The sequence below is a fragment of the Rhea pennata genome, chromosome 3, assembly GCF_028389875.1.
Source record: "Rhea pennata isolate bPtePen1 chromosome 3, bPtePen1.pri, whole genome shotgun sequence".
Taxonomy (NCBI): domain Eukaryota; kingdom Metazoa; phylum Chordata; class Aves; order Rheiformes; family Rheidae; genus Rhea; species Rhea pennata.
The window spans coordinates 18,393,602-18,418,418 of NC_084665.1; the positions used below are offsets into that span (position 1 = coordinate 18,393,602).

Here is a 24,817-nt window from a genome sequence, read left to right on the forward strand (position 1 = left end):
AAAACAAGAATGAAAAAGCATACAGCTACTAAGTTTACTAGATACGCTGAGTCAATCTGCTTTTTTGGTGACTATACTATGCACATAGCAAAAATCTGCTAAAGTAAAATATAAGGCTGGATGTTTGACAGTACTATGTTCAAGGAGACCAGCTCATAGAGAATTTCAGTCATAAAAAGAACCACAAACTAAATCAGGACTTTGTCAAAATTTCTTACGGGATCCCAAGACAGATCTTCCTCTTGCGTTATGGTACTCTTTGGCTTCACATAGTGACAGAAAATCCTTGATTTTTGACGACTATTATTTTCATCATTCTCTCCAGAAGAGATGATTATAGGATTTTTGATGCTGCTAATAATGTTAAATTGCACATATCTAGTTCCAGAGAACTGGGAGGTAATACAGTCAAAATATGTCTGTGAAATGCTTATTGCTCTGATTAGCACTAACATAGGCAAACCCTTACACAAGATTTTCTAATGAACAAAAAAAGATTATCTGCAACAGGAAGGAAGGCATTCAAAGTGAAAGTGAAACTTTTTTTAAAAACCAATCTTCTTCAAAACGTTCCAACATATCAGAGGTTTTCTGTTAGTTTCATCATGATGCTGTAGGATAAACACATTCAGCCATCGAAAACTGTGAGAAAGAGCCACGTATACATTGAGATATGCATAGTTTTGGCAGATACTAACATACAAGGATTATGACACCACATTTAAAAGATAAATAGGCAAATCAGCAAGCTGTTTTGCATTCATGTAGATGCTACTATAGTATAGAAATAACATTTTCAAAAATTATGGGATTAAAATTGTGTGCATGTTGGTATGCCAATGGAAAAAGCAGCAAAATCACTGAAGATTAAGTGATCTTCAGTCACTAGCAAAACTAGGATCCCTCCAAAAAAACTGCAGTAAGTAGTTCCAAAAAGTTTGCCTGGCATAACGGAACCAGCATAACTGTTAAGGATACACAATTGTTTTTCGTGTAGAAGGACTAGTAAAGATATTGGTATGAACTTGGCTAATAGAGAATAAATAGGTAGCATTGAAAGAGGAAATATAATCAAGCTTGGGAACGATTATTAGTGGAAATCCTCCAGGGTCTGTTTGGAAACTGATTTAATTTAACGTTTTCTTTAATAACCTTGGCACAAAAATAAATGCATGCTAATAAAACCTGCAGATAACACAAAGTTGGAAAGTAATAATAGCAGGGTAGATTGGAGTATCATGTAGAAAGAACTGACGACTATAATAACCAAAAAGAGATAAAATTCAACAATATAAAATCTGCACACCTGCACATTGAGTATATCAGTGAAAACACCCTTTTGGAAGTATTCAGAATCTGAATGGTCCATTGTCACTCTTGGCAGTTACTACGTCTACCACATCAGAGCTAAAATTAACCCAACTATAACTCTACAGCTCTATAGCACTGTTATAATACTGATGAAAATAATAAAATACTCATGATAAGAAATAACACATTGTGTTTAATTTTCACTATCCTTGTACTTCACTTTCTTCGTATATTAAATGATGATATGAAAATGTTAGCTGTCTTCAAATTTCTACACAGAACATGTAAACTCCAGTACACCTCAACTGGATGCCATTTGCTGCCCAGTTAACTCTATTCACGTTTTAATTGTCAAGAATCACTGTAAGACAATTTCAAGCTCCTGCTTCTTTGGGTTTTGGAAAGCTCTCATGGCTTCTGCTTATCACTATCTCACTTGTGTGATATATTACTTTAAAAATATCTCTTTTCAGTCACTAAAACAGCCCTTTACATGGTTAGCATTCAGCTACAGATGGCAAGAAGATTTTGTTGTGCCAGGTCAGTTAATGTCACAGAAGCTCTAGCAACACTTTAGTTTTTGCTCAGCAAAGATACCAAAACTTTGTAAAACACACTAGTTAGCATATTAAATATGAAGTGTGCTTGTACAAACTTAATATATCAATACATTCACATGTAAAATACGAGTATTCAGTTATATCTCTGGCATCTGAGGAGGATTGCAAGAATAAGCTTTCCCAAAAACATCACTGTAGCAGAGCTCAAAATCAGAATTCTATACTTTAAACAGAGAAATGGCATAACCATATTTTAAATTTCTTAAAAATAACTTTTCAGATAGAATTATAGCTCTGTTGAACAGATATGTCCCTATCATGTTTAAATCACAGGAAAAGAATATTTGAGAGGAAGAATATGAAAACAATGCATGCAGAAACGTAGTTTTATATCACAGCAATATCATAAACTTTTTTCTTTTTAGCCTCAGATAAGAACATAAGGCCTGAACATTTAGTGCTTACTTAAGCAGAACCCTAAAGGAGCTGTGCCTGTGTAAAAACAATTTCTTTTCTGTGCTAAAATTCCAACTTCCTATACCAGGAAGGCACAATTCTGCTACCATCATGCCAGATCTGAAGCTAGCTGCCTCCCCGCCCCCTTTTTTTCCCTCCTCTAGCTAGTATTTTCTCTTTTGTTCTTTTCTAATTCCTTTTCTCTGGATTTTATGCACTGTACTTGACTGAAAATGACTGAGTTACAGTGGCAGTAATACCACTGTTTCCTGCTGCATGAAGAAATGCTAACCGCCTGCCCTCTAATAGCTAATAAAGAAAAATTGTACAGCATAAACATCACAGCACCTGAGTCAATAAAGATTTTAATACAACTTTTCAGATAAAGCTCTATAAGGTCTTGCTTCCCTGACCCCAACCATGAAGCCCTCCATAACTGAACCAAGCATGACCTTACTGAAGCATTTGCTTTGTGAGCAGTATGCTAATGCGCAAGATTTAAGTGACCTATTTTTTTTAATGCAAGAAATCAAAAACTAGTAATATTTTGTCATTATTGAAAAGGAACAGAGTGCTTTTCCAACAATACAACAGTTCTGCTTATAATATAACATCAGGGAAACTCTTACTGTTAGGATGACTTCAGTACAGACAGATTTATTTGGACAGATACTTAACTGCCCTTGCAGGAATTAGATTGTTGCACTTCCTGCTCTACATATGAAGAGACCCAAGAACAGCTTAACTTACTGTGAAGAAGAGAGAAATTCTTACATGTAGTAGCTAAGGCAACAGCAATTTAATTCAGAAATTCAATCCCCAAATTTCTACTGACAGTTTGGACAGTGAAGACACTCTTACCCCAAAACCATCACATAATCATTGGGAAGAATGCCCTAGCAAGGTAACAAGGCAAAGGTTTAAAGGATTGCTTATAAGGGATTCAGGCATCTTGATGTTATTGTTCTATACCAACACTGCTGGAGTATTAAATAATAAGGCCAAGATACTACTTATCTATGCAATGATGTAAATCTGCATGACACTCACAGACTCAGAAGACTATCATGGACTTGTCCTGTGCAGCTTCTCATCCACTCTAATCAAATAACATAAAAGTAACTGTATTTCAAGTAAAAAGAAAGGAGTAAAGGGTCCACAATCGTAAGTAACAAAAACATTCCTCCTTCTAAGGAGGAAGTTGAGGATCACAGGGGCCACTAGATAGATGAAAACTGAGAAGTACTGAGGGAGATAGCACGAAATACATACTCTGTCCAGAAAAAGACAAAAAAAACTTAAGATAAATTGGGAAGAAATCTGCTGAACACAAAAGTATCAGGCAGTTGGTCTCTTCCTAATACAACAAAAGACTTCAGATTAAGGAAGACCCATACATAGAACTGCCACCATAATTTCTGCCTTCATCATCCTGAACTAAGTGAAAATAAAATCACTGAATGTGTTAATCATCATCTCTATCCTCAGTCACCAAACAATGAACTAATTAGACCACAAAACCTCAGTCATCAGGACTAAAAATCAAGAAATAAGAAAAATGTTTTTGTCCTACTTTCTTGCTGTTGATTTTGGATATCAAAGCAAGTAGCAGGAGAAAATATTTCCAGATCCGAAATAATCAGAAAAGAATGAGTGTAAAAGTGTAGCTTAACTCTCATAAGAGCAGTTTGCAAATGGAAATGCTTTGTTTTCATCTAGAAGAATAGCAGTAATCAAATCCTGAAAATACCTCCAACTTAAAGACACCGAAACAGATCTCTCAGCACAGCTTAACAGTTCTAATGTGGATAGTTTTTTCTACAAAAACTATAAAAGTCAAACAAAATTTTATGCTGGAGGCAACAGTATCTCTTGGAAAGTTCCATCCCATTTAGCATCAACTGAGCCTTACTATAAACATTATTACTTGGAAGGCGAGACCATTTTTTTTTTTATATGGTATAATTCAGTGGAAGGCATTTGGCATTAGGAATTTTCCCATTAAAGTATAAGGTTAAAAAGGATCCTTTTCCATCAAATGTTGTTTCCTGGCTGTGGCTCTTATTTTCACTTTTACCAGGGTTTTACATACTCCTGTTTTATGAAAGCCCCATCCAATTCCTACTCAAATGGGAATACATAGCATCTGAGAGAATGCTCATATTTATCTGCTTTTCAATCAACTACATCCAAAAGCTACACAAATCTACTTACAAGAAGTCTTCACCTGAACATTTCTTCTTTTCCTGTGAGTCTGCATTCTAACAAAGGTTTCCTTGTCTAGCTCAAGGACTGCCAGGATGATGTTGATGGAGACTCACCAGAAACAGCACAAGGGTGCACTCCTTGTCTTGCTGGCCTTCCTCACCTTGTGATCATCAACAATCTCCTTCTTTAGTGGGCAGGCATCAGACACAGAAAAGGAAGATTTTTTCTGAGGGTTTTACAGCTATCTACATTTAAGGTGCACCAATTCTAACAACTTCTTTTGTCTTGTTTTTTTCTTTTTCTTTTAATCATTGAATTAAACTAATCTTCAAATATCTCAAGTATTTCTCAGTGGATGTGGGGGGGGGGAAGGGCAGAGTGTGATGAACATATATTTTGTTAGAACTTCCAGCTTAAAATGATTCCCTTCAATCCTCCTCCTCCATCAAAGAGGCTGGAGGACTGACCCATGGTAAAGTTTAAAGTTACATTTAGTTTGGACCAGCGTCCTCATTCAACTGACAGCAAAGCCCCAAAAACTTGTGTTTTGGCAGAGCAGAAGGGATGTTGGGAGAGAAGAAAAAAGGTGGGGGGAGCTGAAGGATGGGTTTGTAAAAGCATCTCTGCTGAACGGTCTACTCCAGGCTACTATCGCTTAAGGTAACAGCCAGGGCTTCTAAACTTTTTCTGCCTGAGTAATACAGAACGTGGGTCTATGCTGCCTCAGGCACTCACTACACAGCTTTCACTTAACTTAATGCTACCACTAGACACAACAGTGTGAGAAACCCTTGGAGTTCTACATGATACCACAACTAGTCTGATCCATGAGCTCTTGGCATTGTAAGTATATATGGGTCTTTCATTTCAAAATACTTCTAGTTCATAACAGGCTCCTTACAAAATCCTATGAACTAATTCTAGTCAAATAGGACGAGCCTCACACAGCCCTCACTGTAGATAAGATGCCACCCTGAAGGGGGACTGCGAGAGTAGCTGCTACATTTATGGTATATGGGAGAGGTCATTAGGAAATATGAAAGCCCAGAAGCTGCAAAGATGACCTTTGACTCCTGTCCTCTACAGAGGAAAAATGAAGGGTAAATGCAGAGCCTAAACTCATGGAGCTTTCCTACCTCTGTAAAGGAATACCTTGTAAGGGAGAGCTAGCTTACCACAGTCACTAAAAAAAAAAAAAAAAAAATCAGTCCTGTAGTTTTCCATGTAAAACTAAACCTTGCTACAATTCAAAGCAATACAGTTTCAGTAGACTATCAAAATAATCTTATGTTATTCTTTCCTTACTTTTCTACCCCTGTTTCCTTCATTCTCAGCAGTTTGGTAAGGACATCTTCATGTGCATTGGACATTATGCCTGTTGCAGAGTTTGGTAAACATACTTAAAATATGTTGTTGTTTTCTTTCAAAGCCATAATTATGGTTCACTTTACCAAAAAGCCAGAGCACTTGGCTCATCATCGTGCCAACTCAACTCAGGCATACCGCACAATGCAGCTAACTCCCTAGACGAGCATTCCACCCCAAAATTTTCCACTTAAGCAAATTAATGATCAGGGAATATAGGATACACCCAAAAAAGAGAAAAACACTTATTCAGCAAGTCAAAAATGGATACACTGGCACTAAAACTTATAGTTGAAAGTGAAATAAATCCTACAAAGAATTCTAAATCTCAACTGCCTGCTAGCTACAGTAAATATTTCAGGAGCATCCCCAAGATGATTTTCACTGAGGTCAAATTGTATGTTCCCCTACTGCAAAGCAAAGGCTGGCTTGACAGGGAATAGACAGTCTTTTTATACCTTTAACAGATTTATTCCCTTATGTTCAATATTTTTCAGAAAGGATGTCACTCCCACAGAGAATTCAGCTGCTCCACATTTTAAGAACTCAAAGTGTTCCAAGTGAAACCCAACTGAAATTTCAGAAGCCAGTATAAAAAAAAATATGTCAAGAAAAGAAAAATCTGGTGGTTTAGAATGCTAAAAGCATTCAGACTAAAAGACAGCAGCTACTAGAAATCTAGAAACACATCCTCAAGCTAACTGTAATCTCACACAGCTTGAGGAACTTACTTGTGTTTATGCTTTGCATGCCTATCTTTTCACATATAAAAGATGACATCTGAAAGGGATGTAACTTGAGAGCTTGCTTTGTAATCTTAACTATCCTTCCATAAACTTAACCAACAAAAATAATAATTAACATAGGTGTTTCATAATCCTTCCAAAATATTTTCTTAGTAAGCAGGTAAGAGTCTGTTTAAAGTGGGCATACGCCAATGTATGAAAACTATTCTAAACGAATGTTTTTGCAGTGGTCTGGAGAATCCTGAGACTAAATGCTAACATTCCCCAGCTGTAAATTTGCTCTACAACAAATTACTGTGCAACCCTGCACAGAAGTTACAGATGGAAGAATGTCAGGATGAAAACGACTTGAACACATTAACACTTGTAATTCTATAATATTCAAAAAGCTGAAAGGATTCTGATGTAATTTAAGATTGATTTAGATTTAGCCTTACTAAAGTAATGGCTGCCTTAGAAGGCAGCAGCACAGTCATGTTGAAGGGGCATAGCAAGCCACCCTGGTACACCTACTGAGCCTGCGGCTGCTATGGGTGCAGCAGATACCTTCTGTAGTGCCGGGGGGAAATTTCTTCCAGCGGCAACCAGGCCTTCCATAGCTTTTGTTACTTAAAGGACAAGAATAAACACCTACCACCTCAATTTCCACCTTCTACGAAATGGAGAGAAAGCCTGGCTTACCATTAAAACAATTACAAAGTGAGTTGAAAAAAATACCAGTTGTATGAAAAACACAAGTTTTATATGTTTAAGGTATGCAACTCAAATAAATAAAGTGTGGCATAAATAAAGCGTGGCTACTTAGTTCAAGTTGAGACAGTTTTATCCTAGCCTGTATCAGGATATTTGATAATGCTTGCAAACATAAACTTTAACATGTGCTAAGAAGAATTAAATACTTCTAGCAATCATGAAACTGAAGTTAGCATTAATATATGTAGAGGCTTTCTTCAACAGAAAATTAAGAAAGGTGCTACAAATCAATGTTGATTCCTAATGAATATAAAATCGTACACTGTACAATACTCCAATTTGCATAAAACTGTCAGAATGCAATATTTAACTTTGGCAAGAGTCACAATTATTTCAAATTAATAATTTAAGGTATCAACGTTAGGTATAAGTTTCAAATGAACTCCCAAGGAAATCTTGCATTCGTATATATGTACTTCCTCTTTGTGAAATCCTGTACTCATTTAATTTGATGAAGTTTTCTTTCTAAAGCTAGTCTCAGAGCTATCAATATTATTTGGTAAGGCCAACTCTGCTGCATTTACCATAACAACAAAAACTAAGAGATATACTAAAGAAAAAAGCTGTTTTAACTTTGTGAGTCATTAGGTAACATATATGATTGGTCCCCAGAAATGAATTGCTCAGAAATCAGAAATTATTATTTGTTATGTTCTGATTGATGCTACCTGGAAATCTTATATTGCACGATCTTTTAAACTAAAAAGCAGGTAAGAACAGAAAAAAATATTACAAACATCCTAAAAACAGTAGTTCTGATGTTATTTTCAGCTACCAAATTTTCTCCTACTTGGTTCAGTATGTATCAGGAGAGAACTTCAAAGACTTCTGCAAATTCTCTGCACAATTACACTACTAGTAAAATTTTGATGTCCTTCCCACTATCAATTCATCTCATAATCTCAAAATGCTAGCTCATAAATAGCATTCAATCTGGAATGCCAAATCCCAGAACGCACTTGTGGCAATTTCATTTAAGATTTCCAATAATGTTGAGATTGCTTGGTTGATGTTTGTGAATTTTAAGAAGAGTGACTTATATGTGATACAGAAATGGTCCACATGCCAGCTACCACTGCAGTCATAATCACTCCCAAACAAACTAAAAAGGGAGATCAGTAATAATAAAGAGCAAGAAGAGTGGTAGACTTAGGCAAAGAAAACAAAAGTACAATTTTAAAAGGTATAAAAATATTCAGGGAAAAAGAAAATTATTCTTAAAGTACAACACAATAAATGGTTAATATGAAAATATCCCCTAAAAAAAAGGAGGGAGGGAACACTAAAAGGAAACAAAACAAAACAGTGTACTATCTTACGTTATTAAAAAAATACCTTGAAAGAAAGATGCCTAATACCTTGAAAGAAAGATGCCTAAAGCATGATTTCTAGTTCACTAGCTACAATCCAGTGCAAATGCAGATGCATACTGGCTACTCATCTGAAGTAACACTACAGGCAACTATTAAATTATCCAGTCTTCTAATACTATTTTCTTTCTACTTCTCCTATAGCCTTCACTGTGTGCAACATGCTCCCAGAAAGGATGTAGCCACCAGAGTTGAACTTTCAGGAAAAGAACATTAGTGGCACTCTGATGTGTTTTTCTTCTTCTGCTTTTACAGTTGCAAACATCCCAATAAAAGTAACAGTGGAATGGGTCACATTACAAAGACTGATCATTTAACATTTACTCAAGTTCCCTTTACATTTTTAATCTTTGCAAAACATTCCCTTATAGACAAGTATTGTGTTACAGCAGTATTAATGAAAAAAGTGCCAATTGCCAGTGCCAAGTGCTATTAAAAATTTGGTTTATAAACACAGAAACCTCACTGGCAAAGCTGCAAATCAAACAAAAGGACTATGAACAAATAGGGGTTTTTTTGGTTAAAACGTTCACAGTTAACAGATAAGCAAACACAATAATCAGTATGTTATTTGGAACTGCAATAAAATGCTACTTAATTCAATACAAGATTTTACACTGACATCTATTTCAGTCTGGGGACATAACTATTTGAGAACAGAAGCATCACATCTGCTGTGCATTACACACCAGCAGTGCTGAATTACAAAGGCTTTGATCTGTTTGAAGAAAAAAGTGGAGAGGATGGGCTTTTGTTTTTCAGAGAAGAGTTACTACTACATATACAGATTTATAGGGTAAAATAGAGCAGCCTATATAAAATATGAAGTATTCCTCCACTGGTATCAGAAAAAGATGGCATCTCAACAGCAAACCCACAAATGAATTTTAGAAGCTATATCCAAATTAAACTGAATGCAGAAGCCTTTTACATCAGGTCTTAAATGAAGAACAAATAGTTTCTTGGGGAAATATAGTTGAAATGCTCAAAATTCAAGAGAACTGTAAGGAAAATACTCTAGTGGGGCTTTTCCAGATGGCGGTAACATAAAGATTTCTTTAACAAGTAGATATAGTTGCTCAACCACACCAAGAGACTCTAAAATATTCCGAAAGATCAATTTGGAGCTTCATACCAGCACACCTTAAACAGCTCTCACCTGAAGAGCCATGATCTCGGTGGGGGGGGGGAGTAAAATTCAATAACAAACCCAAGCTAACTGCAACAGACTCTCTGGACAAAAAACTTCTAGAGCAAATCAGGCAAGCACGAACAGTAAGGAAGGAACTGCGAGTACAAAATGGGATTAAGGACTAGTAAAAACAGACTTCTCGAAAGAGCTAATTCTGCTAGCCTAATGTTTCAGCTCAGCAATTGGGAGTTTTCTTGTTGATTTCTGTCAAAGCAAATCTACTCAGAATGCATTTGAAAATTCCACCTCTTGTAAGGAGTAACGACTCTACATGCAAGAACTACCAAGGCAACCAACAGAGAATGATGCACTAAAGACAAGATGATGCTATTTTTATGGAAATCATAGCCTCCAAAAAAACCTAGACACAAAAGACTTGAATAGAATATATTATTTTCTTATATGCCAAGATAAAGATAAGTACCATAATTTAAATACTTCCCCTGACTAAGAAAAATGCCATCATTTCATTTTTCAAGATAATTTGATTAAATACAAAAGCAAATGCGAGAAAAAAGAAATTTCAAGTAGGCTATGCAAAGATGTGCTTTCAAATTTGTACATATTGAAAGAATTAATTAAGAAACAGAACCTGACCTTTCAGTAAACCTGCCCAAAGATGTCATAGTCCACAAACAGGTTTCTAGTTTTGCTTCTATTAACTATGGATCATTAACGTTAGCTTAAATTAAAATGTGCCACTGTCCAAGTTTCATTGCATACATTTGGACATTCATGAAATCACCTCATTAGTGTCCAATTCTACGGTACAAGGTTAGCAACAGTTCCCAACAAGCACAAGATGAAGGCAGGTAAGTGCTGTCATGCTTACTATTACGGCAAATACTTGCTGATAGCTTCAAATATTTAATGGGAATTATTTTCATTCTATTAGGTAATTCCCCGTAACTCCAATAGGTATTTTATTTCATGAAGAGCACAAGAACATATACTATGTAAAATTATCTTTACTGCGGTGCTCAAATTACCTACCTGTGGACATAATGCAACTGATGAACAGAATCAATAGCTATCACCATTTCAGCCAAATAAAAACGAGCCATATCTTCAGGTAGTCTGTCCTCAAATTTGCTGAGCAAGGTAAGCAGGTCTCCTCCAACGTAATAATCCATAACTAGGTACTATGGAGACAGGAATGATAAGACAACAAAGAGACAAAACAATTTGAGTGAATCAGAGACTAAAAAACAATTCAAGCACAAAATAATTTGCTGTAAAAATTATTACGGACATTACAAAAGTTAACTTAATATTTCTTAAAACAGTAAGTCTCCATAAACTGAGATGCTTGGATGTCCAGAAAACAGTAATTGCTTTAATCTTATTCTAATATTTAACGTACTTTAATTTTTTTTAATAATTACATATAGCCAAATATGTTAAGCCTCATGATAAAACAGTATCAGCTTCATCAACTGCCCCTGTAATCAAACTTACTTATAATATGCTGATGTTCTAGATTCTCTTATAAAAACAATTTATTTCTTCAACTGAATGCAAAGGAGTTACAGCTTGAAGTACGTATTTGTAAAAGCAAAAACAATGGTGTTAAATAGAGATGTTAGGCAAGGACTCTAATTTTCCAGTATCATACATGACAGTCTTCCTTTTTTGCTACTGTCTTCTTTTACGATTAAACAAATTATTTTGGAGAATAAACTTTTTAGACTACTGAGAGGTTACAGGAAAGACTGACAGACTTCCATTGGCTCATAGAGAAAGTTCAAATATTATTGACATTGTACATAATATAGGATCTGCCAACATATAGTAGATGATGTTACCTGCTGTAATCAAAATCAGGGAGACAAATACTTTCCGATTTCTGATTTGAGATGCTAAGATTTTGAAGAGGTCAGAACCTACTACTGCACAAAACCACTCTCCTTCCAAAAGGATGAGAAAGCACAGACTTAAGTATATTAAATTCTAGTAATTAATATAACTTAAACACATGGGCATTTTATCATCAATCAACTTGAATTCTGTAAACACCACTTGAATTATATTTAATTATAATAAAGCATATATAGAAGTAGGAATACACTGAAACATTAAAATGATGAAAAACAACTTCAATTATGTTTTTCCCAGCAGTGTGCAAAACTATCTCACATTAGCAGACTATCGAAGTTAAAGAACAGAAGCTGTTTTGTGCTTTACGAATATGAAGAAACTAGCTAGATTAAAACAAATTCCAGGAGGTTTCAGCTATATATATAACATTTTCCTTGTGCTACCATTAACAGTAAGAGTAGAATCACATAAAAAGAGTGTTATGTATTCTCCAGATTAATTAAGTGTAAAACTGGAGAGAGGGGACTTTAAGACTCTTAGATTCACAAACGCAGAGCCCTGTGTCTATATAAACTCTACGGAGATGCATGGATCTCTCCAAGTATCTGTACTGGCAGAACTGAAAGCATTACAACAGGAAAAAGCATTCCAATTCTGAAAAAGCACTGTGGATAGCATTCATTAGACAGAATAAAAAAACATTATTATGACTCTTCACTGCATATTAGATTTCTAAGGAAACATTAAAATTTAGTAATGACATAGCATCAAAAGCAGAGAGTAATAAAACCCAAATAAACAAAATCTATCAACTTGTAGTTGTTTATCTTTTCAGGTGTAAATATTAACACAGCTGTAATATCGCAATCAAAATATATTTTAGGTAGGAAAGATTTCATAGAAAATTGGCACTACTTCTTGTATTAGCTTCTTTTTGCAAGTCTTGCAAAATATTTGAAAACTAAAGAATGTAAAATATTAAATATACTTTAATCTACAATCTCCAACTCTATTTACAAAGATTCAGTATATTTTCCATGCTGCAAGGTCCTTTTATTGCTTTCTGGCATCTTAAAAGTTTTAGGTCCTCAGAAAGAGCAGGCAAAGACCCGTCAGAATGAACTCAGGATCCCTTTCCTCTCGTTTGTTTCAAAAACAGGGTTACTCTCTATTTCAAAATATGAAACAGTAATCAACAGTATTAACAACAGAAATTCAGGTCAAACAGAATGATTATGTCAGAAAACAAGTGTACTTTTATTTTTATGAATCCGATTACATTAAAGATGCAAATTTATATTCAAATTATAAGAAAAAGGACACATGCGCCAATATTGAAAAGGTTTTTAAACAGTAAATGCCAAGTGATTCAGAAAACAAGGCTGCATTCTTGAGATATTTACAGTAAAATTTTAAATTGTCTGACCACCCTCCATTTTTCAGAATCTTATGTACAGATGGCATTTGGGTATTTATGGTTCAAAACATAAAACAAACAAATGAATAAATAGACTTGACTTGCACCTGAAACCACAACAATCTAAATATCCATTAACATATACAAAAAAGCAACACTCACTAAATAGTTTTCATCCTGGAATGCATAATGTAATGTTGTGATCCACTGGTTATCTCCATTCACTAACACATCTCTCTCTTCTCGAAAACAGGCTGTCTAAAGGAGAGGAAAATAATTATTATAGGCTTTAACTAAAATATATTAAAAAAACAAATTTTGCAAGCTGGGTATCTATTTTTTTTAAGATAGTATTTGCAAGAAAACTGTCTTTCAGTTAAAAAGTCACTTAACCACATCCTCTAAACATGCCAAAACATGAACAAATCTGTATACCAGAAAACCCCACCATCTTTAACTATAAAGAACTGTAGTTCTTTATGTTGAAGTGAAGCAAGGGAGGAAATACAGCCTCTTCTCACTGTCTAAAAATCCCTACTCAAAATCTGATCCTTCTTATACAGATATATACCGAAATCAAGTGTCAGTGACAACAGAATGGCAATATAACATTGAAGAAAACAATTAATAATGGTATTATATAATTATAGCTGCAATAGGAGTTGACTAGAATTTGGACTCCTGTATTATTGGTTTCTCTCATGCTGTTAATCTAGCTTTACATGGCTGTCTTCACATGCAGAATTTTTCTTTTCATTTGAAAGTAGCAGTTAATAACTTCTATTTAGCCATGAGCTCACAATCATAAACCTGTTGAGGTTTTCCTCATGCTTTTGGCTGAGGAAAATGAGGACAAATTGAACTTTCATTTGTTAGATAAAAGCTGGTGGTAAGCCATCCAGGAGAACCTCATCCCCAAGACAATGGAAAGAAAGAAATACAGAGACAAAAGGTGCCCTCACAGCATGAGGAACAGAGGAAAACCCCAAAATACCAAGACGAAACCCAAAAACTACCAAGAAGTGCTAAGGTACATCTAAGAGAATTAGGAGAACACAGGTTTATACAAAACAAAGCAAGACAAAATGTGAAGAGATCTAATCTCAAAAGCAGCGAGGCAGTGAATTCGGTGGAGATGTGCTCTGAAAGGTCTATAGGCTATGTCACGAAAAGCAGCTCTGGTGAACGACAGAGGAAGATGATCAACAGATCTCTTCTTAAAGGGAATGGGTTCTGAAGAGAATATTGTAATAAAATATGAAATGCCAGCTAGCACAGCCAACATGCAATTTTGTTTGAGAACGAGAACTCCAGGATTACAGAAAAAAAAAAAGTCTAAAAGATTGTGTAAAAAAAACCAGTAACTGAATGGGCTCTGTTTAGAAGGCAGATATACAATTAAACACAGGCCATAATCTCTTCTAACAAACACCGCTACTTCATTAACATTTCATCAGTTTAGTTTGAACCATATTCTGTCTCTTCCATCCTAGGAGACAGCTAAATTTTACAGGAAAAAGATCAAGCAGTTTCTTATTACTTTTCCAATTTCATTTCCAAAACCAATAGGCAATACCAGCACTCTACCATGGTTATTTTTGACTATGAGATTTGCAGAATGAAGAATTAAAAATGAAACTTTAGACTGAGCTATGCACAAGAACAAATGCAGTAAAATAAGCAGAAAATAACTCCCTCGTCCAAACAAATAAACCACACTGTCTTGTTTTGATGAACACAGTGAGCAAGTATGACACAGATCAGGAAGAAGAAACATGGTATATTTTAATTATAGCACAATGCATGTGATAAATAGAGAATAAATGAATGAATACTATGAACAAAGACTTTCAAAGCAAAATGAAAAATGGCTTACAAGGAACAGCTTGTAAGGAAAGGATGATTTTTCAGAGAAAAAAGTTTTTCTATTTTTTAACTTGAAAAGTTGTTCTGTATTTTAACTTGATTTTTTCCCCTCTTTTGTTTGTAAACTCTTGACAGATTCTGGAAGAGAGAAACTATGAACTCTTCTTTTCACAAGGAAAAACGACGTAGTTTCTCTACTTGTTATTAGGCAACTCATAGTACTAATTACTACAGAGAGTCTTTTATAATTCCATTGATTTTTGTCACGATTTCACAAAAACAGCACTCCTTGAGCAGCCTAAACACCCACCTCCGGGCAATAAGCCTGAAGTCAGCAACAGCAGCTTTTATCACAGCAGAACACAGTCAAAACAATGAGAGCCAAGCAGTTTAGCCAAGTGGTTCATGAGCTTTGCATTAATTCACAGGGAAAAATAAATGATGGTAGCAGTGGTTCTTGTGATCATAACACAGCTCACTTGTAGGTTTTTTACAACACTGCACCAAAAAATGAATGTATCTGTTATATTTGTTTCCATATAGAACAAACTTAGAGTAGATGCAACATAAGTAAGCATAAACATGGCTTGCATGTTTATATCTATGCAACTGTGTTTGCAGTGAGATCATAGTTTAAAAGAACTAATAAATGGATATTCCTAAAAGGATGCACTACATTTGTGCTCTGCCTTCAGAATTCCCTCCTCTTTCCACCCAGAGCCCCCAAAATCTCCCCAAACGCCAGGCTCAGAGGCAGGGAAGAGAGATAAATAGCAAACCCCTTTCACTCTTCTGTATCTCCATAGTCTTATTCTCTTGGGAATGCATAAAATGTGGCCTGGCTAAAACCATTTTAAATGGGGAGGGAGACAAGAGATGAACCAAAAGCCTCTTTTATTGCTCACACATTATCTCAACATTACATTTCCTCTCCCTTGGGGACAGCGAATTGCAGGAGAGACTCAGTGAGCATTGTGTCTCCTTGAACAGTTGGCAAAGATCTCCAGAGGTCATCTGGCCCAACTGCCTGCTTACAGCTAGGCCCACTTGGATCAGCTTAGTGCTCTGGTATCTCACTGCTCTTACTGTAGCCTGTAATCAGCAGAAGGATTCAGGCCTCTAGGCTACTTGGCAAGTACTGGCTCATGTCCTCGCAGCTCAGAGTTAGCACCTTCTGGAAGTGCAGATTGCTTCCATGCTGCATAATATTTGCCTTGGTGTCTTCTGAGCCTCATCTGGCACTCTTGCAGCAGAAATATGACTGTAAGTGACTGTCAACACTCAGGGTAACACATCTGGGAGTGAACGGGCAGCAGTAGCACACTTTCAGCAACTCCGGACATCACGTAATGTCCTCAGTTCCACATCACAGCTCAGAATTTTCAACAGTTGCAAGTATTTGGAAATCTTCTGCTCTTTATAATAAAAATGAGAACGCTGACATTGCAGCCTATATAATCTCTTTGTAATGTAGCTTTTGCATACAACTTCTCAGAACTTAGAAAATCCCTGATTCACAATTATCAACCCTAAACTGGTATTTACAAGTCTCCAAATACATAATCCCTTTCTGCTTTTTCAAATGATTCCCACTTCCTGCACAGTTGATACAAGGATATACAAACAATGGAATTTATTGTACATCTACATATACACTTGTCTTATATTTTTAGAGCGTGTAATTTTTGTATTTCAGTGTTTGCACAGCAAATTGTGAAGAGTGCCAAAATATGTCATTGTATTAGTAGTAGTAATAAATCAGGTGCTTTCATCAACATGTAAGGAAGATAGGTTATAGTTATTGAAGGTCATGCTTTGTCTCTTTTCATTGTATACCCATGGGTCACCAAATACATGGAAAAACATAGCTACAATTCTTTTTAGGCTGTTCAGACTTTCAGTAATTCAGCTGGACCCAGGGGAGAGGTATTTTTAATACCTTGCATAGTGAAAAATCTTTCAAACCTATTTATAACTTTATTTTAATAGAAAGGAATAGTTTTTAAACTGATTTTAAAAGGGAACATTTAAAAATAGAGTGGAACTTCATTTCTAGTCTTTTTAACTGAAATAACATAACTTACAAAAATGATATCTGTCTTGGAGAGAAATATCTCTCTGCATTGAGATTAACACTACATTTTTTTCCATACCTGAGTAATTTCTGGATAAAGAAAAAACACACTGTGTGCACAATCTGCATGCCATTTATACTTTTCAATATAATAAAATTTTCATTAAGGAGACAAGATTGCTTACATTAGAAACTGGTTTTAATTTGTCTGGGTAAATTTTTTTTTTTTTTTTTGGGGGGGGGGGTAATGGTTACCCATTGATCTCATTTCGTAAAAAGATAGGATTAAAACATGAACGCGGAAATCAAAATAAGCTTTGAAGCAACTGAACAGAAAGGCAGCCTGAGAGAAGCAAAGTAGGGACCTCAAATAAACATCGAAGACAGGGATTATTTGACCAGGTAAGTCAGAAGAGTAGCAGCGCTTGTACTGTCTAAACTAAAGAAAGCCCAATGGTCAGAGCAAAGTACTAAGTTTTATTTTTATAAGTCTGTTTTAGAAAGTTTATTTTTAGTACACATTAAAGAAGAATTTTGAAGCCATTTAAAGAGTCAGATACATGTTCCAATTAGAATTAATACACAAGCCTTCAGGTGTAGAGTGCAGTTTAGAGGAACTTTCTTTCCAAAGGTATCCAGAGAAATATACTGAGGATACTAGGAAGGATTAAGCGGTGTAATTAAAGTAGAAACTCAAGTCAAGGTGATGCTGGTGACAAAACTTTTTCAAATGCAGAGCATGCTCAGGCCTTAATGAGGAAATTTTCATCAAAGTTTTGCAAACGGACTTTTTTTTTGATACACTGTCCTCAAGGTAATTTGAAACCTATACAACAGTTAACTATTAATAGGAAACCCATTTTTCCTATAATCTATTTTTATCTTTCTAATTTTTCAATCTAAAATCAGACTCTGATTAATTTCTAACTACTGATAAACTAACAGGCTTGGTGAGTTAGACCTCATTAATTTCCAAACACCAAAGATTAGATGATAAAGACTATATTCCTAAATGGAATAAATACATTAAAAGATTGCTTGCATGCCCCACCTAAATAGAGATTCCATGCCATTCGAACCCTTCCCAAAACCTGCTTTAAGCTTATTTTAAAATTAAACTTCATACATGTCATTAAGTAGTGAAGTACCTCCTCAATCCCTACAGAATCTTCTCTTAAAAAAAGGACACAGCATAATAAGAGGCTGCATGATCATAAAAAAAAACATTTCTGTAGTCTTACTTCAGCTCTCTTCAGCATCTCCCACTTATTAAGTATCTTCATTGCAAAAACCTTATCTGCATTTTTCAATTTTACTACTGCAACCTGGAAAAGATAAATGAAAGTCAAATAAGCCAAAAGGTGAAAACACATTATTTTTCTATTTAGGAAAATCTGTATATTTTCTGTAATTTCTTTTTCATCATTCTAGACTTTACTATCCACACATAATATCATACCATCACCACCCAGAAAGAAAAACATTGTAACAGTATAGAACATTTATTCTGTGAAAGTTCCAAGTCTATTTTAAGCTTTTATTGCGCATCACCTTTTCTAGGTGACCTCTTACAAAAAATGTTATTTCCCATTATCACACTTCCTCCTCTATCATATTGTCATGAAACTATCACTGGCTTTATGTTCCATGTTCCAAGACTCATCCTCTCAATCCTTGATAATAACTTAAATTAGTGAATCATCAAAGAAAAGACAGCAATGTATTAGTCAGCTTCTGAAACTAAGAAACATCAAAATTTTAGCTTTTAGATACAAATTATGACAGCAGGTGTGCTATAAAACAACTTTCATTCATTTCAAATAGTGTACAAGACTTTCTTCAAACACATAGTAAAATACTATTCACATTTTTTCACTTTAAGTTCAACAAGCTCTTTACAATGACTGTTGTCAGTGGCAAGAGAATAATTAAATTCAAGTTTCCTAGAAAAGTAAAATTTAGAAAATAGTGAGAGTAGAGTAAGCATTAGACAGCAAAGGCCTATGAAAATATGTATTAACAAGGCAAACATACAGAACCTTTTTCTGAAAATACTGCATCTTAGATTAGCTATAATAAAAGCTAAGATAGAGTATTTTTAAGGAAAGATGAAGGACAAGATGTTTACACAAACTTTTTCAAAATATTTACCAGAGGTATAGTTAGCTTTCTATATGCAGGAAACTCTGAAATGTCTTACCCAAAATGGCAGTAAATCTGCCACAGACTACTAGTATAGCTGCTGATCAGAATTAGACTAGATCACAATATTACCATCCCCACTATAGAAAAATTCATCAATTCATACATTTTAATAACAATTCTCCAACTAGCCCATTCCACCCGCTCCCTTGCAAGGACTTCAGGAGACAGAAATTTATTTCTGCCTGCATCTGTTTACAAGCCAACATACTGTCACACAGATTATCATCATCTTCATCCTGCAGGCCAATGACAAAAAAAAAAAAGAGGCTGAATTCTATATTCCTTCCACCTCCTTCATAACCAGTAAACAAGCTATGTGTGAAGATGTAAATAACAGGAAAGGAAATAAAACAACAATATTGTTGTATTATATCAAACAAGTTTGAAGAAAATGTAAGCCTTTATAATCTATAAACCATTTTCAAATGTGTCGTCAGCTGCATTAGTTTGATGAACATGGTAAAAGTGCATGCCGAACACTTACAATATTTAGATATCTAAACTAAACTATACATAGAAGCATATCCCTCATTTAGCTACAGATCTGATGGAGCAGCTGTCACTTCTCTCATATGTAATAATATATCACCAGTCCTGCTCTTTACACTGCTCCCTTTGTGAGGGGAAAAACAAACAAAAAAAAAAAAAACAAAAAAAAATCTAGGTTCAAGTCCAGCCTTGGGATCCCTCAACGTACATTCAGATTTCATACAAACACACACAAACTTAGTTACTTCTGACTATAACCTTATTTTAATTCATAAAGAGTATCTACTCTTCTGTGTGTGTTCAACATGGTACTCTAGGACTGATCATCACAATTTTCCTTAGGAAGACAAGATCAGTCCTTTGTGGCAATACATAACCCACAATGTGAATTTGAAAACATCGGTCTCTTGTCACTTTACTAGCTAAAACTAGCTTAAAACTCTGATAAGCCCATATTTGTATCCACTCCTAATAAGAAACAGCAGGAGGAAAAAGCCTTAATACTGCAATTAGTTAACGACACTGGAATTATATCATATCTTAAATGTCAGGGACTTATCTGCATGATACAGTCTTGATATGACACCACTATGCAATTCTACCTTGAACTCCTTTAAGGGTTGTGCCGTTATTATGGGGAAGCAATTAAAAGGTTGGTCCTAGAGCTGACTACACAGCTGCTGTCCAGCAGGAGTTGTTGACCCCCACCAGGAACAGTTGCAGAGTGGGCAGCCAAGGACCCGAGCAGAAGGTACGCATTGCACTTCCACCCTGAGGACTTCATTAAGCGTGCTACAGTGACCAAATGAAAGGCCGTATTATTTTGCAAGGATTATCTTCTGTTGCTGAAAGACATGCTAATTGCACAGCTGCCTAAATTCACAGTCTCCTATATGGGATTCACATGGACACAACCAAAGGAGCTACAGGATTGCCTTTGGTTAACAGCTGGAGCATAGGGCTTCACAACGAGACCGAATGCAATTCTGCAGCAGTACTGCAAAACGAGTAAAGAACAAGAATAGAATTCTGTTTACCAGTTGTGTTTACAAGCAGTCTTTCCACCTGTGAAAGCCATTAATGTTATTCCATATCAATATAACCATCGTGAAGAAAAAAAGAGATCAAAAAAGCATCATCATTTTTCTACAATCACAGCAACTTTTTGTGGGTGTCTCGTGGTGCCTTATGACAGTAAATTCCAAAATGCCTAACCTAGAATTTGACTGTGAAACAAAAAGTTGACACTTTGTCAATGAACAGTCTCAAGTAGATCCCAATTATAACAAAAATTCTGAAACTCAATTATAGTCCCAGACAGAGTTTATATACACACACATATATGCTATGTATACAAAGGCACAAATACTCTAAGTGCTGTTCTGATGTTCTCTCTTTCTGAAGGAAGTTGTTAGGATAGAAGAAAGATCAATCATTCCTGTCTAGCTATCCTAAAATATCTCATGACTGGAATTTATTAAAATTGGATGTTTAAAGTTCTTTTTTTTTTTTTTTAATTTCTGTTTCCCTGTGAGCAGTCCTGCAAAAATGATTGGTATGTGCTCACGTAAACATCTTAGGTTTAGTTGGATTTTATTCTTTTTCATTCTTCCAACAGTTTTTCATATTTCCCACAAAGAGCAGTACAGCCTGGCACACTGTCAAACACCTTCTGCCCCAAACCTGGCTTCTTGTATCTATGGTATATGTCTGCACATTTCCTTTGGTCAAAAAGCAACATCATTTAAACACAAAAAGTTGAAATAGAAGCTGAGGGAAAAAGGATGTGGGAGAGCCGGCGTTTTCTCGTTCACCAAAATTAGCCAGCTCTCTAGAAATAAGAGCTATGTTTCAAAGAAACATACAGGGAATTAGCTGTCTAATTTCTATTGAAAAAATAATGGAATCTCAGCATAACACTTCTAATTTTTCTTGCAGAGTTGTAGTCAATGTGACCAACCTCATCTGGATTGAGGGAGGGAAAGGAAGAAGAGGTAACATGTCTGTTCATAGTTGGATGCCAAAATTAGGAATGACTGACTATTTCCCAGAGGGGAAAAAAATCATAGAAATATTAACAACATAATGATGTAGTATTTGCTTGCATAAAGGAGACAATTCAAGCTCTGAACTTTATATGTTTTTAAGCAGCAACAGAGTAAACTGAAAAAGAAAATTTCATTATTATTTAGAACCTTAAATCTGCTTTCATACTGCTCAGAGACACTGACAAGAGCTGTCACCTAGTGGATTCAACAGTGGTCCTTCACTTTTCTTAACAGCATCCTTCAATTCCCAAGTTTAAAGCTTTTTTGGTTTCAGAGGTGTGTGTTAAGTTTTTTATACCTACTGCCTGAAGACAGCACAATGAAACACCTGATGCCGACAACATGAATTTTAACTGGTAATCCTCCTCCTCCCAGGAAAATGTGTTTTCTGAAGGCAGCAGTCTTGTACGCAAAATCTTAAATAAGCAAGTAAAGGTACTCATGGAGAGGGGAAAGTCCCATCATTAATTTGACATAAAGCAAGCATTCTCAGAGTTACATCAAGCAGGGTAAGAACTCTAAGAGGAAAATGTAAAACCAAGAACTATGAACTGTTACAGTTCATATACTATTATAAGCAACTGCTTATAAGCAATAATTGGTTTAAATTGCTTTTTGTCTCTACCAAAACAAAAAACAGAAGTTTTTAACTTCATAAATTAAAGAAATTGAGTAACATGGAATGAACCTAAGAACAAGTCTGAGACTGTGCCAATGAAAACCTGCACAGACTTTGTAGTCTATAGAATTAAAATTGATTCAGAAGACAAAATTACTCCTCCCAGAAACCTAGAGTAACCTTGGTCTCATTTATACTGTGCTGGAAAGAAATTACATTATTACAGATTTCTTGATCTATCTCAGTAAATTACTACAGCCTATTGAATCATTTAAGTATTTTGTAATTTATTGTTAATGCAGTTTCTGGTGTTTTAAGTTACAGCAAAATTTGGCAGTCCTTTTTTAAACCTTGCTCTGCTATTTACTAGTTAGTTTAAAGGATAAATAGTAATTTCATATACAATTTGGAGGGATTTTTTAGACAAAAGTCTGGGGAGAACTTTAAGTCCAACTAATAAGCAGATTTAACATATATATCCCTGTATATAACACTTAACATATATATCCCTGCAAATAAAGTCTTACTTTAAGAAGATACAAAAATTAACAGCATCATTGAGAGCACTTCAGTCTTCCCCTTACTGAAGATTTTGACAATTGAGTGGAGTGATGCTACTCTTCCAGGACAAAAAATTAAAAAGATAAACACTGCACCTAGAAGGGGAGAACCTCCTCTTCTGCAGATTACCCGCAGAAAAGGATGTGGAAAGTTACATTCTCACTACTCATGTTAAGAGCCACCACAAAGAAGCTTCCTGAGAAAGTAGCACAGTTTTTGTGGTTTAGCTCCTGTAAAGTTTGATGTTGATTTAGTAGACAAAAATGAATTCTCTTAAAAAGGCAGAACAATGCAGGTCTTGCAAATGATTTTCTGACGAAACAGCACATGCAGCTGTGATTTTTCTTAAATCTTATACAATTTCTGCATGAACTGCGCTGCAATTACTACTGCAGCACTGAAAAAGGCACTCTTACGCAGAAGTATTTTCCTCACAAAGGTCAATGAGACATTCTCCTTGTGGCAGAGATCAAGATTAAGAATTAAGTACTTGTGAGTTCACAGAACAATCTTGTAAAGAAGTATTACTCCAGGTAGAGTAAAATAAGTGAAAAAAATGAGCTAAATAAACACCGTTCTTTTAAAGGAATTTTTACGTATGTTCAGCAATGGCACTTACACAGGACCATCATCAGAACACGTACTAACATGCATTACAATAAAAAGTCCAGTTCCTTTAATACTATCTGTAGAAATTTGTTCTTCCGTAACTATAGACTAGTAAAGCCTAACCTTACCACATGAAGTAAATATGCGAGTCTGAAACCATTCCCTCCTGTCACATGGCATGTAGTCTCCAGAAGTGTGGTTGTACAGAGGATCACATCACAGTTTGAAAACATTTCCAGCTCCAGGAGCAATAAAAACATTGCTCAGCCTCTTGCTTATACTACAGATTTCAGTTCACAGTTTTTTGGGGTTTTTTGGAGTTCTTTGGTTGTTGTTTTTCCTTAGTAAGGAATACTTTCTGAAGATGCCCAATATACCATCTTCATTTCTAGTACATTTGGTCACCAAAAGTTCCAAGGCAATTATGTATTAGGTTGCTCTTCCTACACACATTGTGTCCTGAAGAAAGATCATAGCACATGCATCTAACAGATCTTAAAAAAGAAAGGGCAGAAAGCAAAGGTTTATTCATTCCATTTTCCTCAGCCTGTATAATCTGATATCCCTGGTATCTGTAAAATCCAGTGATCAACTGCCTTGCTTGACGACTTAAAATACCTCAGATGATTCTTAAGTTTTCTCTGACAACTTAAGACTTACAAAGAACCATTAATGAATGTACAAACCAAAATGTACTTAGATCAAATGGTAGGTTGGCCTACGATATCCTTCATGTCTAAATAACATAGAATGTATAAGCTGGTATATTGCTCCCTCCTCAATGTGGTAGGATTCCAAGGGCACATTCGAAGCTCTCCTTCGCTCCCCTCCCCATACGTACCTCCCCAAAGGCTCCTCGGCCAATCACCTTCAGGATTTCAAAGTCTTCCTTATGTAGCCGCATCTGTTTCACTTTAGATGTAAAAGGTTTAGCTGAAACAAAGGAAAACATCAATCACTATAAATAAAAAAAATCCTAGGTAACAATAGCCCTGAAAACAAGACTACTTTGGTTATATTCCCTAATATAATATTCTGAAGTTTAAAGCAGGAAATAATGAACAATAAGAACTAAGCCAAAAGTTTCAGTGTGCTGTAAAAGAAAGTTTATGAAGCTTTTTGTAAAAATAAATTTTAAAAAAATTAAAAT

At 35.3% G+C, this 24,817-nt stretch overlaps 1 protein-coding gene across 4 annotated transcripts in view; it reads right to left on the bottom strand.

The window, feature by feature from the left end:
• CDC42BPA (CDC42 binding protein kinase alpha) overlaps window positions 1–24,817 on the bottom strand; it is a 189,569-nt gene that overhangs the window by 103,895 nt on the left and 60,857 nt on the right. For all 4 annotated transcript variants that reach the window (XM_062571730.1, XM_062571729.1, XM_062571732.1 and 1 more), the window contains exons 3-6: window positions 24,509–24,600; window positions 18,378–18,461; window positions 13,359–13,454; window positions 10,955–11,103 (exon numbers count right to left, since the gene is read on the bottom strand). In XM_062571730.1, the coding sequence (XP_062427714.1) occupies window positions 10,955–11,103; window positions 13,359–13,454; window positions 18,378–18,461; window positions 24,509–24,600 (421 nt within the window). The remainder of the gene's footprint in view (window positions 1–10,954; window positions 11,104–13,358; window positions 13,455–18,377; window positions 18,462–24,508; window positions 24,601–24,817) is intronic.